The sequence below is a fragment of the Thamnophis sirtalis genome, unplaced genomic scaffold, assembly GCF_051295495.1.
Source record: "Thamnophis sirtalis isolate CommonGarterSnake01/CBP01778 unplaced genomic scaffold, rThaSir2_p1.2 scaffold_17, whole genome shotgun sequence".
Taxonomy (NCBI): domain Eukaryota; kingdom Metazoa; phylum Chordata; class Lepidosauria; order Squamata; family Natricidae; genus Thamnophis; species Thamnophis sirtalis.
The window spans coordinates 884934-900511 of NW_028261397.1; the positions used below are offsets into that span (position 1 = coordinate 884934).

Consider the following 15578-nt stretch of genomic DNA (forward strand, 5'->3'; position numbering starts at 1 on the left):
TTTAACTATCCTCGCTATTAAGAAATTCCTCCCAGGCTGCTTCTCTTCTTGATTAGTTTACACCCATTGCTTCTTCTGCCATCAGGTGCCTTGGAGAATAGGTGGACCCCCCCCTTCCTCTCCTTTCTGGCAGCCCCTCAAATATTGAACAGAGTAGAATTCTAGAGGAGAGCAGAATAGAAAGAAGAGTTGGAAGGGACCTTGGAGGTCTTCTAGTCCAGCCCCCTACTCAAGCAGGAGATCCTATACCATTCTGGAGAAATCGCTGTCCAATCTCTTCTTAAAAACCTCCAGAGATGGAGCACCCACAACTTCTGGTGGCAAGTAGTTCCACTGGTTAATTGTCCTCACTATTAAGAAAAAATGCTTAATTCCAGGTTGAATCTCTCCTTGGTCAGTTTCCATCCATTCTTCCTTCTCTGGCCTTTGGGTGCCTTGGAGAATAGCTTGACCCCCTTCCTCCACTCTGGGGCAGCCCCTCAAATACTGGAAGATGCTCTCCTGTCTCCCCTGGTCCTTCTCTTCCCTAGACTAGCCAGGCCCAGTTCCTGCAACCGTCCATCGTATGTTTGAGCCTCCAATCATCCCCTCATCATCCTGGTTGCTCTTCTCTGCCCTCTTTCCAGGGTCTCCACATCTTTTAAATATTGTGGTAACCCAAAGTGGACACATTTGTCTCCCAAGTGTGACGTCCACCCATCCTGAAGTTGCCGAGGCAGCATCTCAGAGGGCCTCCAGCGACAGAGAAAGGGCTCTCCAAAATTGGGCATCCACCTGGGGTTCAAAGTCCCAGCAGCCCCAGAGCCGAGGAAGGGGGTCTTGGCCGGCCCTCAGCCCCCCCCCCCCCCCAATCGAGTGAAGACCCGGAGCAGCTTTAGCAAGATCACAACAACTTTATTCTCCATTATAAGTTCACATTTGGCTAAATGAGCATTCCTGGCCAGGCCAGCAGCCATGCGCCACGCTCAAGCGGGGAAGTGGGGTGGTGGTGGTGGGGAGCAGGCAGCTTCTGTGGGGCAGAGGGGCTGGCCAAGGGGGGGGCTGCGGAAGGAGCAGCGGGACTGGGAAAGGCTCGGCTGCCTCCAGAGGCTGAGCAGGCAGCCCTGCAAGGAGGAGAACCTTTAGAAATGGGCTCCAGCCTTCTGGCATCGCCCCCCCCTTGCCCCCCCCCCCAGCACAAGCCCCTGGCAAGGACCCCCATTCACAGCACAGGAGGGGCCACCCTGAGAATCCAGGGAGCCACAATTCCCTCTTGGACTTCACAGCAGACAGGGGGGGGGGGCACAGCTGCCCCCAAATTCCCTCCTCCACAGACAGAAAACCCCTTTCGGTGGGGAGGGGGTGTCAAGCCAGCCAGCCAGTTTGGGCCCTTGGAGGTAGGCAACACCAGGGACAGCTCCCCTCTGTTCTCGGCACGGAGCCCCAACCTTTCCCGGGGGGGGCACGAAGGAGAGAGCCCCCCCCCAAAACAGGGTGTGGGGAAGGGGCCTGCTGTTTGGGGGAGACCACGGGGATTCCTCGGCTCCTGGCACTCTGGGGGGGGGGGTCGACCCACGGGAGCTGCCCGGATGAAAACTCATGCTGGTGAGGGATGGGGCATGGCCTGCAGGGGGTCTTCAGCCCCCCCAGCCAGCCTGCCCTTCCAGGGCTTCCGAGGCACGCGGAGGACGGAGGGGGGTGGCAGCATGCAACGTCTGTGATCCAGACTGTCCGGTCAGGCACTTTCGCGGGGCAGGTGGGCCGAAGGGGAGGCAGTTCCACTGGACACAGGCGAAGCTGCGGACGGCTGGTGAGGGGTGGGCTCTGGGAGGTCAGACACCCCTACACACACACAATTAGGAGGAGGCTGCAGACCGGCTAAAGACCAGGCACAATCTGGGGAGGGGAAGGGGGGACGGGTGAATGCAGGAGCTCAGAGTCTACGCGGCCCACAGTCAAAGCTGTCTGTCGAATCCTGCCCCGGCCCACCACGGCCCCCCTCTCCCGGGCACCAAGGCAGCCCCCTTCCCCACTGGAGGGACAGAGAGGAGACCTCCTGCTGTATACGTGACGGGTGAGGAGGTTAGGCCCATATCTGACCCGCTCGGATTAGGGGAGGGGCTTCTTTCTGGGCCAGCAACAGTCCGTGGGGGGACGGGGGACGGGAGGAGTGTGTGGTGGGTGCAGGCAGTCAAGGCACAAAGTTGGAGGAGGAGGAGGAGGGGAGGGGTTGGCTAGCACGACACAGAGCAGAGAAGCGACCCGGAGACCCCCCCCCACTCTTAGAAATGCAAGGACGTTTGTGGGGAGTGGGGGGCAGCCGTGCTCCTCCCACGATTAAGGCACCCACCGAGAGGGGCTCCCCCCCTCTCCCCTGCCGGATGTCGAGACGACAGTGGGTGGGAAGTGCATCATGGGACGGGAGGTTCTTCTCAACCGGGGGGGAGGCTCAGGCGTGGACTCCGGTGGCCTTCTGGATCAGCGGGATCTGCAGGGGGAGGGGGGAAAGAGGCAGAGGATGCAAACCCCTCCCGGCATCCCCCCCCCAAGTCCCCACCACCACCTCTCGGGACTGAGAGGAGCCCCCCCCCCAATCCTGCATCACATCTGGCAGACCTCCCCGGCCAAAGGGGGTCGGAGTGCGAGGAGGCGCACGCAGCTCCCGGGTGGGGGGGGGGCTTACTTTGGCGAGGTCGACCCCGGTGAGGGCGTGCACAGAGGCCGGGATTTCCGCCAGGAGCCGGTTCACCTCCGAGGTGACCTTGTTGTTATCTCCGCTGAGGATGACGATCTCGCCCACCTTGGCGAGGGGAGCCGAGACCTTGGCCGCGATCTGCGGAGGGAGGGCAGGGGGGGGGAGAGAGAGAGAGTCGGAAAGGGGCCTCGGAGGCCATCTAGCCCAACCCCCTGGACGCCACTCCAGAGGAATGGTTATGCGATCTCTTCTTAGAAACTCCCGGTGTTGGAAGCATTCGCAACAGGGGTGTCCAAAATTTTGGGGGATTTTTAAGACTTATGGACTTCAACTCCCAGAATTCCCCAGCCAGCATTCGCTGGCTGGGGAATTCTGGGAGTTGAAGTCCACAAGTCTTAAAAATCCCCCAAAATTTGGACACCTTTAATTTACAACTTCTGAAGGCAAATTGTTCCACTGATGAATTCTTCTCCCTGTCCGGAAACTGTCCCAAATCCTGCAATTCCTATGATTTTCGTTGCTCTTCTCTGCACTTTTCCCCCAAAAGCTTCCATGTCTTTGTAAACAGAATGACAAGAGCTGGAAGGGACCTCGGAGGTCCTCTAGTCCAACCCCCTGCACAGGCAGGAGAGCGTATATACTGTTTCATACAAACGGCTGTCCGACCTCCACGTCTGAACCCCTTGACTTCTGGTGGCAAGCGGTTCCACTGGTTTAATTGTTTCTAACTGTCAGGAAGGTTGCTCCTCTCCTTGATCGGTTTCCCGCTGCTTCTCTGGGGCTCTGGGGAATAATTTGACCCCCTCTTCTCTGGGGCAGCCCCTCAAATACCGGGATTTGCCACCTCCTTTTTGCTAAGGATGGAGGTGCTCAGCGGCTCCACAGGACAGCTGGGCGGGAGGGGAAGGGAGCCCCCTGCCCTCCGCAGGCCAGGTACTCACGTGGGGCAGGGCGTCCAGGACCAGGGCCATCTTGGCTGCCTCCCCGTACTGCTGGTAGGCCTCCGCCTTGAGCTTCATCTTCTCGGCCTCCGCCTTGCCAATGGCCTCGATCACCAGGGCTTCGGCCTCGCCGATCTTCCGGATCTTCTCCCCTTCGGCCTGGGCGATCAGCACCTGCTTGACCCTTCGGAGAGGAAGAGGCGGGCGCTCGTGAAGGGGGTCCGGGAGTCCCTCAGCCTTCTCGGGCAGGGGGACCTCCAGAGCAGGGGTCTCCAACTTTGGCAAGTTTAAGAGCTGTGGACTTCGATTCCCAGAATTCCTCAGCCAGCAAAGCTTTAAGGCCTGTGGACTCCAATTCCCAGAATTCCTCAGTCAGCAAAGCGTTAAGACTGGTGGACTTCAACTCCCAGAATTCCTCAGCCAGCAAAGCTTTAAGACTGGTGGACTCTAATTCCCAGAATTCCTCAGCCAGCAAAGCTTTAAGGCCTGTGGACTCTAATTCCCAGAATTCCTCAGCCAGCAAAGCTTTAAGACTGGTGGACTCCAATTCCCAGAATTCCTCAGCCAGCAAAGCGTTAAGACTGATGGACTCCAATTCCCAGAATTCCTCAGCCAGCAAAGCTTTAAGACTGGTGGACTCCAATTCCCAGAATTCCTCAGCCAACAAAGCGTTAAGACTGGTGGACTTCAACTCCCAGAATTCCACAGGTCTTAAAGTGGCCACAGTTGGAGACCCCTGCTCTGGAGGGTTGAGCCTTCCAACCTGTGGGCAGGCCTTCCTCGACTTACGACTGCAATTCAGCCCAACGTTTCCGTCGTTACGCGAGATTTATTCAATGAGCTGTGCTTCATTTTACGGCCTTCCGGCCACCCTTAAGGGAATCACTGCAGACGTTCAGCGTCTCGTGCGGCCGTGAAGTGGGCCTGGCTTCCCCCATGGAACGTGCTGGTCGGAAGGGGAAATCAAGTGACCCCGGGGGACACTGCCACCGTTGTAAATACGAGTCAGTTGCTAAGGGCCTGAATTTGGATCGCATGACGCCACGACGGTCGTAAGTGTGAAACACACAGTCCTAAGTCAATTTTTTCAGTGCAGTTGTTTAACTTTGAATGGCCACTAAGCGAAATGTTGTAAGTCGAGGACTACCTGTGAGCGGCTGGGGGGGAGGGGCCTTTCAGAATATCAAAAGGGGTGGGGCTGATCTAATTTTTTCCGGGGTGTGTGTGATGTGGCAGAAGGTGGGCACTGCAGTAGAAGAGACCCCCCCCCCCCATGTAGGTCTCTAACCAAGGACCCCTGTCGTTTGTGCACATGGGGAGATTCAGGAAACCCCCCCAGCCCAGCGCAAGGCCTCCCGTCCTCTGCTCACTTCTCTCCCTCTGCGATCTCCTGCATGCGGTGGGCCTCGGCCTCGGCCGGCAGCCGGATGGTGGCGATGAGCTCCTTGTCCATCCTCAAGATCTCCTTCTCCTCCACGTCGATCTGCCGCCGGCGCTGAACCACCTCGATCTCGATCTCCTCTTGGCGGATCTTCTGCTGCTCCTTGGCGCCCTGCAGCTCGTAGGCCAGCTGAGCCTGGGCCGACTGTCCGGGGGGGGGGAAAGGAGGAGGCGGTCAGAGGAGGCGGGGAACGGCCAACTGTCAAGGCCGCCTCTTTGCCCGGAGCCCTGCAGGCGGAGGTGGGGGGGGGGAGTCCCCCCTCCAACCCAGAGCTTCTGCGGAGGTTTCTCCTTGCCAACCCAGCAGAAGAGGATCGCTTCCTGATTTTCCCACCTGGGGCCATTCTCTCTGCCCCCTTGGCTCCGTCCCCCATCCGAGGCTGGCATAGCTAAAGCACGTGGGGCCCTTGATGGGCTCTCTGTGGTTTTCTAGCAGGCGTTTCATGGCCCAAGTAGGTAACTTCATCAGTGCTAGAAGGGAGGGTTGTGGAGTGGAGGAGAAGAGGAAGGAGTTGGGGGGGGGGGATTAAGAGGAGCAAGGAGGATTATGGGGTCTTTATTGACGTCTTAGTTTGGCTGTCTTTTTGCAGACGTTTCGTGACCCAACTAGGCAACATCATCAGTGCTAGAAGGGAGCGGGGTTTCCTCTATGTTTATATGCAAGTCTCTTCCCCTGCCAAGGGTTGTTTTCCTTTTGGTGGCTCCTTAATTAAGGAAGTGCAGCTAGAGAATTCCTGGAATCCTGGCACTCAGATGAAGCAGCTATTATGAGGCCTATCGAGGCATTTAATTTCACTCAAAGGAAAGAAAAAAGAAAGAAAAAGGAAAAAGAAAGAAAAAGAAAAAGGAAAGAAAAAAGAAAAAAGAAAAAAGAAAGAAAAAGGAAAGAAAAAAGAAAGAAAAAGGAAAAAGAAAGAAAAAAGAAAAAAGAAAGAAAAGAAAAAAGAAAGGAAAAAGAAAGGAAAAGTAAAGAAAAAAGAAAAAGTAAAGAAAAAGTAAAGAAAAAAGAAAGAAAAAGAAAAAGTAAAGAAAAAAGAAAAAAGAAAGAAAAAGTAAAGAAAAAGGAAAGAAAAAAGAAAGAAAAAGGAAAGAAAAAAAGGAAAGAAAAAGGAAAGAAAAAAGGAAAGAAAAAGGAAAGAAAAAAGAAAGAAAAAGGAAAGAAAAAGGAAAGAAAAAAAGAAAGAAAAAAGAAAAAAAGGAAGGAAAAAGGAAAGAAAAAGGAAAGAAAAAAGAAAGAAAAAGGAAAGAAGGAAAGAAAAAGAAAAAGGAAAGAAAAAGGCCAAGATTATCTCCCTGCCAAAGATCAACATCTGGATAAGCAGAGGCTCAAGGAACACGGGAGAAACAAGAAAGCAGCAAATAATCTCCTTCGTCAGGAAATTGAGGGACAAAGAAGCCAAGGGACCTTCTTCCCACCAACCCTGGCAGGGCAAGGGGGGTGACACATCAACAGGCAGCAAACCCCGTGCCCTGCTGGCACTGATGATGTCACCTAGTTGGGTCATGAAACGTCCGAGAGAAAAGCACCCAAATTCTACTCCTTTCTAGCACTGATGATATTACCCAGCTGGGCCACGAAAGGTCTCAAATCAACAGCAGCACCAAGGGCACCACTGTCCTCCCCTCCCTCCTCTCCGCAAACCCCACTTCCTTCCGGCACTGATGGTGTCGCCTAGCTGGGTCATGAAACGCCTGTGAGCAAACCCCCAGAACCCCCCCAGAGGCCAATCCTGAGCTCCAGCTGTCCTCGTCTGCGGGTATCTACGGAGGGCCCCCAGGGCTTCCTGCCACGAGCGTCCCCCGCTTTCCCCTTCCGCAGCTTCTGACCTTAATGTTGATCTCCTGAGTGAAGGCGGCCTTCTGCATTTCAAAGGCCCTCTTGGAGTCGGCCACCTTGGTGTCCGCCATGAACTTCACGTCCAGCATCTCCTTCTTGCACTCGGCCTCCTGCGGCGACAAGAAGCGCACGGCCGCTCAGCGGGGTCCCCCGGGGCCCTCCAGGGAAGAGGAAGGGCCGGCCCAGGGGGCTTCGCTCACTCCACGTACCCGGATGCCGGCATCTCGCTCGGCCTCGGCCACCCCGATATCGGCATCTCGCTGGACCACGGCAATCTGGGTTTTCCCCAGGGAGCTCAGGTAGCTGACTTTATCGTAGACGTCCTGCAAGGGAAAGAAGGGGAGGGGGCGGTCAAGGGTGGCTCTGGGCTGGACCCCCCTCAGAAGGGTGGGAAATGCCTCCTCAGCACGTTCCAGAGTCCCCCTGAATTGGGACTTCAACTCCCAGAATGCCTCCCAGCCACTGTGTATGGAACAATTCCCAGAATCCCTCATCCACCACCGTCTGTGGACTTCAACTCCCAGAAGCCCAATCACCGTGTTTGGACTTCAACTGCCAGAATCCCTCATCCACCATCAGTGGACTTCAACTCCCAGAATCCCTCATCCACCATCAGTGGACTTCAACTCCCAGAAGACCAGTCACCATGTTTGGACTTCAACTCCCAGAATCCCTCATCCACTGTGTTTGGACTTCAACTCCCAGAAGCCCAGTCACCGTGTTTGGACTTCAATTCCCAGAATCCCTCATCCACCATCTGTGGACTTCAACTCCCAGAATCCCTCATCCACTGTGTTTGGACTTCAACTCCCAGAAGCCCAGTCACCGTGTTTGGACTTCAATTCCCAGAATCCCTCACCCACCGTCAGTGGACTTCAACTCCCAGAATCCCTCATCCACCATCAGTGGACTTCAACTCCCAGAATCCCTCATCCACCGTCTGTGGACTTCAACTCCCAGAATTCCTCATCCACCATCAGTGGACTTCAACTCCCAGAATCCCTCATCCACCGTGTTTGGACTTCAACTCCCAGAATCCCTCATCCACCGTCAGTGGACTTCAACTCCCAGAATCCCTCATCCACCATCAGTGGACTTCAACTCCCAGAATCCCTCATCCACCGTCTGTGGACTTCAACTCCCAGAATCCCTCATCCACCATGTTTGGACTTCAACTCCCAGAATCCCTCATCCACCATCAGTGGACTTCAACTCCCAGAATCCCTCATCCACCATGTTTGGACTTCAACTCCCAGAATCCCTCATCCACCGTCTGTGGACTTCAACTCCCAGAATCCCTCATCCACCATCAGTGGACTTCAACTCCCAGAATCCCTCATCCACCGTCTGTGGACTTCAACTCCCAGAATTCCTCATCTACCATCAGTGGACTTCAACTCCCAGAATCCCTCATCCACCGTGTTTGGACTTCAACTCCCAGAATCCCTCATCCACCGTCAGTGGACTTCAACTCCCAGAATCCCTCATCCACCATCAGTGGACTTCAACTCCCAGAATCCCTCATCCACCGTCTGTGGACTTCAACTCCCAGAATCCCTCATCCACCATGTTTGGACTTCAACTCCCAGAATCCCTCATCCACCGTCTGTGGACTTCAACTCCCAGAATCCCTCATCCACCATCAGTGGACTTCAACTCCCAGAATCCCTCATCCACCATGTTTGGACTTCAACTCCCAGAATCCCTCATCCACCGTCTGTGGACTTCAACTCCCAGAATTCCTCATCCACCGTCTGTGGACTTCAACTCCCAGAATCCCTCATCCACCGTCAGTGGACTTCAACTCCCAGAATCCCTCATCCACCGTCTGTGGACTTCAACTCCCAGAAGCCCAGTCACCGTGTTTGGACTTCAACTCCCAGAATCCCTCATCCACCGTATGTCAGGCCCCAAACCAAAAACGAGAGGTGGGGATTCTTCCAAGCTGAGCTCTTTAGCGTCTTCAGACCTCTAGAGAGGGCTGTCCAAAGTTGGGGACTTTAAGACTTGTGGACTTCAACTCCCAGAATTCCCCAGCCAGCCACGATCACGTGACCAATTCTCCATGCCGGCTGGGGAATTCTGGGAGTTGAAGCCCACAAGTCTTTTTTAAACAATTTTTGTTTTTAAACAATGACAAACATAAAAATAAAATAAAATAAAATAAAAAAACCCATCTTCCATTACAAGTTGTAGAAAGTCTGTCAGATGGTTACAGTATTTCAGTGTTTCTCAACCTTGGCAACTTGAAGATGTCCGGACTTCAACTCCCAGAATTCCCCAGCAGTGGTTAGGACAGTGTTTCTCAACCTTGGCAACTTGAAGATGTCCGGACTTCAACTCCCAGAATTCCCCAGCAGTGGTTAGGACAGTGTTTCTCAACCTTGTCAACTTGAAGATGCCCGGACTTCAACTCCTAGAATTCCCCAGCCAGCATTCGCTGGCTGGGGAATTCTGGGAGTTGAAATCCGGACATCTTCAAGTTGCCAAGGTTGAGAAACACTGCAGTATTTCCATGCATCTCTTCCATAGTCACCACCTGCTCTTCATATCAAATCGCATATTTTAAATTCACCTGTATTCATGTATGTCACGATTATTACAGCTCAACCTTAATTTGGCTATAATTGTTTTTACGTCCTTTTATATATAATATTCAAAATCTAGAATAGGATTATAGAACAACATTCCATTAAATCTTCCCGAAATCATCCAGTCACAATACATCTTTATAACATATTTTAGATAAAGCTTTTAAACCTCCTCTCATAATCTCCATGTATTGTTCATATAAAATTTCATATTATCAAACTCATATATCTATATGTATTGTTATCATTATTATTATTTACCTATAGCTATTGTCGCTTCATTTTATACATACTACTAGTAAACTAAATTTAACTTAGTTTTTATTATACATTTTCATTGCATCCAGCAATAGGACGGTCTTATATCTCTTGCCATTTGCAGCATTAATGTTCTAGTTACTTTCTTAATAAATCTTGTATAAAGTTCTCTTGGGAACATGCTGTTCCTTTCATATCTCACAAAAGCTTGAAACCCAACATCTGCTCTTTCCATCAGCTTATCTTTGGTTATCACTAGTGCTTCTCTCAAGATTTCTCTTCTTATCTCCGTCAATTTTTCTCTCTTTTCTTCTTCTGTGCTTTGGAGCCAAGTTTGGACAGCCCTGCTGGATTGAAGCCTCGACTCTCTGGGAGCTATTAGGGAGGAGCAGTCTTCCCCCCTCCTCTTTCTCTCCCCTAGGCTCTCTGGGGGGCTCCCCCTCCCTCCTGCCCAAAGGCTCCCCCCCATCCCCGCGCCTCGTCCCCTCCTACCTTGATAGTGAAGCTGAGGATCTCGATGCCCATCCTGCCCACATCCGGCGCTGCCACTTCCCGCACCAGCTTGGCAAACTGGTCTCGGTCCTGATAGATCTGTTCCACGGTCAGAGTGCCTGCAAGGCCGAGCATTTATTTTATTATTTATTTATTAATAAAATTTATAGGCCGCCCAATCCCGGAGGACTCCGGGCGGCTTACAAAAAAGAAGGAAAGAAGTAATAAAAATAAGAGAAACATGCAGCCACAAAACACACACAGGTGTACAAAAACACACACACTGACAGCCGAGAAGGAGGGAGGGGCGCAACTCCCAAAAGGGACTCCGTTGCCTGGGTTTGCAGGCGGTTACTGACAGTCCTCGACTTACAAGTGTTCACTTAGTGACTGTTCGAAATTACAACAGCACTGAAAAACGTCGGGTGAGAGGTTTTCACACAGGTGATCCCCCTGGAGCATCCCCAGTACGGGTGGTCCTCAACTTACAACAGACTCCTCAAAGTTACAACGGCACTGAAAAACATTGCTGTTTCACACTTGTGGCCGGTGGAGGATTCCCCGTGATCAAAATTTGCAGCTGGCTCCTATTTACAACGGTCGCATTGTCGTGTGTGTGTGTGTGTGTGTGTGTGTGTCAAAAATGGGACACTTGGGTCACGTGGTCAAAAATGGGACATTTGGCAACTTGGCACGTATTTATGACAGCTGCAACTGGCCCCCTTGGCAGCCTTCTGACAAGCAGAATGGGAGAGTGGGAAGGGACCTCGGAGGTCTTCTAGTCCAACCCCCTGCTCAAGCAGGAGACCCTAGATCCATGATGGCGAAGGTTTGGCATGTGTGCCACAGATGGCATGTGGAGCCCTCTCTGTGGGCATGCCAGCTCTCACCCCAGCTCAGCTCCACTGTGCATGTGATTGTGCCTCCCGCCGGCCAGCTGATTTTTCAGGTCTCTGCAGTGCACGCATGTATGGGAGGCGTGGGGAGTGACAGTGCGCCCCCCATGCTCTGTTTTTGCTCTTCAGGGAGGCCCACTAGGCCCAAAATGGGGCATGCGTGGGGGGGTTGTGGGTGAGGGTCGTGCACAGGGGGGAGGGTACACGTGTATGTGTTGTTGTGTGCCCTTTCAGCTCGCAACGACAAAAAGGTTAGCCATCCCTGCCCTCTGCCATTCCGGACAAATGGTTGTCCAGTCTCTTCTTGAGAAGCTTCTGGTGGCAAGTAGTTCCACTGGTTAATTGTCCTCGCTGCTATTTCTCCTTAATTCTACCTTGCTTCTCTCCTTATCTTTCATCCATTGCTTCTCATCTTTCCTCCTAGTGCTCTGGAGCAGTGTTTCTCAACCTTGGCAACTTGAAGATGTCCGGACTTCAACTCCCAGAATTCCCCAGCCAGCGAATGCTGGCTGGGGAATTCTGGGACTTGAAGTCCAGACATCTTCAAGTTGCCAAGGTTGAGAAACACTGCTCTGGAGAATAGGTGGACCCTCCCTCTGCTTTGGGGCAGCCTCTCAACTGTTGGGACGTTATCATGTCTCCCCCCAGGTCCTTCTTTTCAAACTAGACCTACCCAGTTCCTGCAACCGTTCTTCATATGTTTTGATTTCCATGCATTTAATCCTCTTTCTTGCTCTTCTCTGCACTCTTTCTAGAGTCTCCACATCGTTTCTACATCGTGGTGACCAAAACTGGATGCAAATATTCCAAGTATGGCTTTTACCAAGGCCTTGTAAAGTGGTACTAACTCTTCCACGGGATCTTGATTCTCTCCCTCTGTTGATGCAGCCTAGCTGTGTTGGCTTTTTTGGCAGCTGTTGCTGGCTCATATTTAAATATTTGTCAACTAGGACTCCAAGATCCCCGATTCACAGTTATTGCTATTGAGCCAGATATACCACCTATTCTTCTTGGATGAGAAGCTAAATGTTTTCAAGGGGGAAAAAAAACTCCAATCACCTTTTGGAAAAAGCATCTTTGGGGCAAGCATGACCTGGACGGCTGACACATCTTCCATCCTAGGTTCACCTGGCCTCACAAGGCAGAGCAGCCTCAAAGCCAGGAGGGGCGGTTTGGGGTTCAGGTGGAGGGCCCTGCAGGCCATTTGCTGTTTACTGTTTATTAAATTTATAGGCTGCCCAATCCCGAAGGACTCCGGGTGGCTTACAGAAACAAGAATTAAAAAAAAAATTAAAAAGGGATTAAAAAACAAATAAAACACAACAATTTTAAAAGAGACACAACATGCACTCAATCTAAGCGGGGCTGGACCTCAATCCAGAGGTCAACAGCCCCAGGCCTGCTAGAGTAGCCAGGTTTTGGTAGCTTTTCGGAAGGCCATGAGAGTGGGAAGGGTCCGGATCTCTGGGGGTAGCTCGTTCCACAGGGCCGGAGCGGCAACAGAGAAGGCCCTGCTCCGAGGCGTCGCCAGCCGGCATTGTCCAGCTGATGGCACCCGCAGAAGGCCCATCCTGTGTGATCTTATCAGTCTTAGGGAGGTGTGCTGCCAAATACCTCCGCTAGACCGATACGATCGCATAGATTAGGCCTCCTCCGAATTCCATCCGCCGGCCAGTGCCGTCTGGCGACTACCCGGAGGAGAGCCTTCTCTGTGGCTGCTCTGACCCTCTGGAACGAACTCCCCGTGGAGATTCGAACCCTCACCACCCTCCAGGCCTTCCGCAAAGCCCTTAAAACCTGGCTGTTCCGACAGGCCTGGGGCTAAAGAGCTGTTGCCCCCCTCCTCGAATGGTATGACTGTTGTGAGTTTTAAATTATGCATTGTTATGTTTCGTCTTTTTTATTTTTTGTCTGTACCCCCCTTCCCTGATTTGAATTGTGAGCCGCCCTGAGTCCCCTTCGGGGAAAAGGGCGGCATATAAATGTAATAAATCAATCAATCAAGATGGTCTCGTAGATTTATTCCTGACTGCTGTAAGCCATCCCCTGCTCTCCCCCCCCCCCCCGGCCGATACGCACCCAGGATGGACCGGAGGTGTCCCTCCAAGGTCTGCAGAACGACGTTCTTGATGTCCTGCACGTTCTTCCCCAAGAACTGCTCGCAAGCGACGGCCAAGAGCTCCTTGTCGGTCATTATCTTCACCTGCAGGCCGAAGGGAGGCAGCGTGAGAAGGGCCGGCGGCTCAGCCGGAGGTGGTGGACAATTGCTTGGCTTTTAGGAATCCTGGCTCGGCCGGACTGGCTTCCCAAAGGCCGGCCAGAGGAGAGGGGACCCCCTCAGCCAGCCCAGATACCAGGAGGAGGACCCAAGGAGAGGAACAGGCTGCCCTCCAACGTGGGCACAAAAACGGTGAATTCAGACGAAACCTCCTTAGGGACTTGTGTGCTGCTACGTTCAAGTGGGTTCTATTTTAAAGAGAGTCCCCGGGTCCCCCCCACACTCCCCGGCACAAAAGGGGGTGCTTCCAATTAACTAGACCAGTACGGGTGGTCCTCGACTTACAACAGACTGCTCAAAGTTACAACGGCACTGAAGAACACTGCCGTTTCACACTTGTGGCCGGTGGAGGATTCCCCGTGATCAAAATTTGCAGCTGGCTCCTATTTACAACGGTCGCATTGTCCCGTGTGTGTGTGTGTGTGTGTGTGTGTGTGTGTGTGACGTGATCCTCTTTTGCAACCTTCTGACGAGCGAAGTCAATGGGGAAGCCAGACTCACTTAACAAGAGTGGGACTAATCTAAGCACTGCCCTGATTTGCTTAACAACGGTGTCAAGGAAGGCCATGAAATGGGGCAAAATTGTCTTCAACAGCTGTCCCACTTAGCAGTGAAAATTTTGGGCTCAATTGTGGTCGTAAGTCGAGGTCTACCAGTGTTTTTGTCAACCTTATAAACTTTTTAAGATCGGAGGACTTCAACTCCCAGAATTCTCCAGTCAGCAGGCTGGGGAATTCTGGGAGTTGAAGTCCACTTATCTTAAAAAGTTTATAATTGTGAAAAATATTGCTCTATTTGAACCGAGGGATCATTTCTATACTGTCCCCCAAGACCTGTGGCTTCGTATAGATATTAAATCCCTATTTTCTTTTGGCCACTTGACGATGGTTGGACTTCAACTCCCACAATGCTCCAGCTTGCTAGCTTCTCAATTTCCTGCTGGCTGAGGAATTCTGGGAGTTGAAGTCCACTTATCTTGAAAGTTTATAAGTTGAAAAATATTGGTCTATTACTCTATTTGAACTGATGGGCCATTCTACACTGCCCCTCAGATCTGGGGTGCTTGGGCGCCCCCGACATGAGTGACATCAAACTGGCCACGCCCCCCCGGACACCCCCCACCCCATCCGAGGTCAAACACAGCCCTGATGCGGCCCTCAATGAAATTGAGTTTTACGTCCCTGATATAGTGTTAAATCCCTATTTCCTTGGCCACGCGAAGATGGGTGGACTTCATTACCCACAGTGCTCCAGCTGGCTGCTTTCCTGAGCTCCTGCTGGTGGGGAATTCTGGGAGTTGAAGTCCAACCACTTCCAAATGGGCAAAATTGATAGTCCAGGCAAAAATCAGTACCACATTCTATGGTTAAGCCTCTTTTTATGCTTCTCTTCCTCCCATAGTCCTTGCCGGCTGCCTTGGCTTCCTTAATTTAATTTAATTTAATTCAATTTAATTTAAGCAAGGCCTTTTCCCACCCTCTCAATCGTGCCCCCCCTTCCCTATCCCCCACTTTCGGGACCCCGTGATTATTCTGCAAACATAGCAAAGGGGAGATACAGGTAGTCCTTGACTTATAACGGTTTGCTTAGGGACCATTCGGCTCAGAGGTAGGTTGCTCCTGGTTCGGGCGAACCGGTAGTAGCGGGAGGCTCCACCCACGCGCCCAGACGCTTCTACGCATACACAGAAGAATTGTGCGTGCACCAGTAGGAAAAAAAAAATGGAAACCCACCACCCCTGGAAAAAAAGGGGCTTATAACCGTTTGCCCCCCCCCCACTTATGAGCACTGCAGAATCCCCGCTGCAAAATTCAGACCCTTGGCAACAGACTCATATTTATGACAGTCGCAGTTTCCTGAAGCCGCTTTTGCGACCGTCTGACAATCAAAGCCGATGGGGAAATTGGATTCGCTTAACAACCCTGTTACCCAACTTAAGAACCGCAGGCATGAAAGGGTCGTAAAACGGGAGGAAAACTCACTCCACGCCCGTTTTGCTTAGTAACAGAGGTTTTGGCCTCCGCTGTGGTCGTAAGTCGAGGACTACCTGTATTTTGGGATCCAGGCAAGGCAAGGAATCCAGAAGAGGAGGGGCTCGGCTAAAACTGTGCAGGGGTCAGTAAATGGGTCAATTTCCTGCCTTGGGAAGAGGGTTGGGCTAGGTGACCTCC

The 15578-nt window shown here is 52.2% G+C and overlaps 1 protein-coding gene across 3 annotated transcripts in view; it reads right to left on the minus strand.

Annotated features, from left to right (window-relative positions):
* Positions 1-873: 873 nt before the first annotated feature.
* The window catches only part of FLOT2 (flotillin 2), a 52617-nt gene continuing 37912 nt past the window's right edge, over positions 874-15578 (minus strand). For all 3 annotated transcript variants that reach the window (XM_087702916.1, XM_087702917.1, XM_087702919.1), the window contains 8 exons: positions 13209-13332; positions 10234-10352; positions 7102-7215; positions 6883-7002; positions 4986-5200; positions 3616-3799; positions 2663-2812; positions 874-2467 (listed from right to left, as the gene is read on the minus strand). In XM_087702916.1, coding sequence (XP_087559042.1) covers positions 2429-2467; positions 2663-2812; positions 3616-3799; positions 4986-5200; positions 6883-7002; positions 7102-7215; positions 10234-10352; positions 13209-13332 — 1065 coding nt within the window. In that variant the 3' untranslated portion in view covers positions 874-2428. The remainder of the gene's footprint in view (positions 2468-2662; positions 2813-3615; positions 3800-4985; positions 5201-6882; positions 7003-7101; positions 7216-10233; positions 10353-13208; positions 13333-15578) is intronic.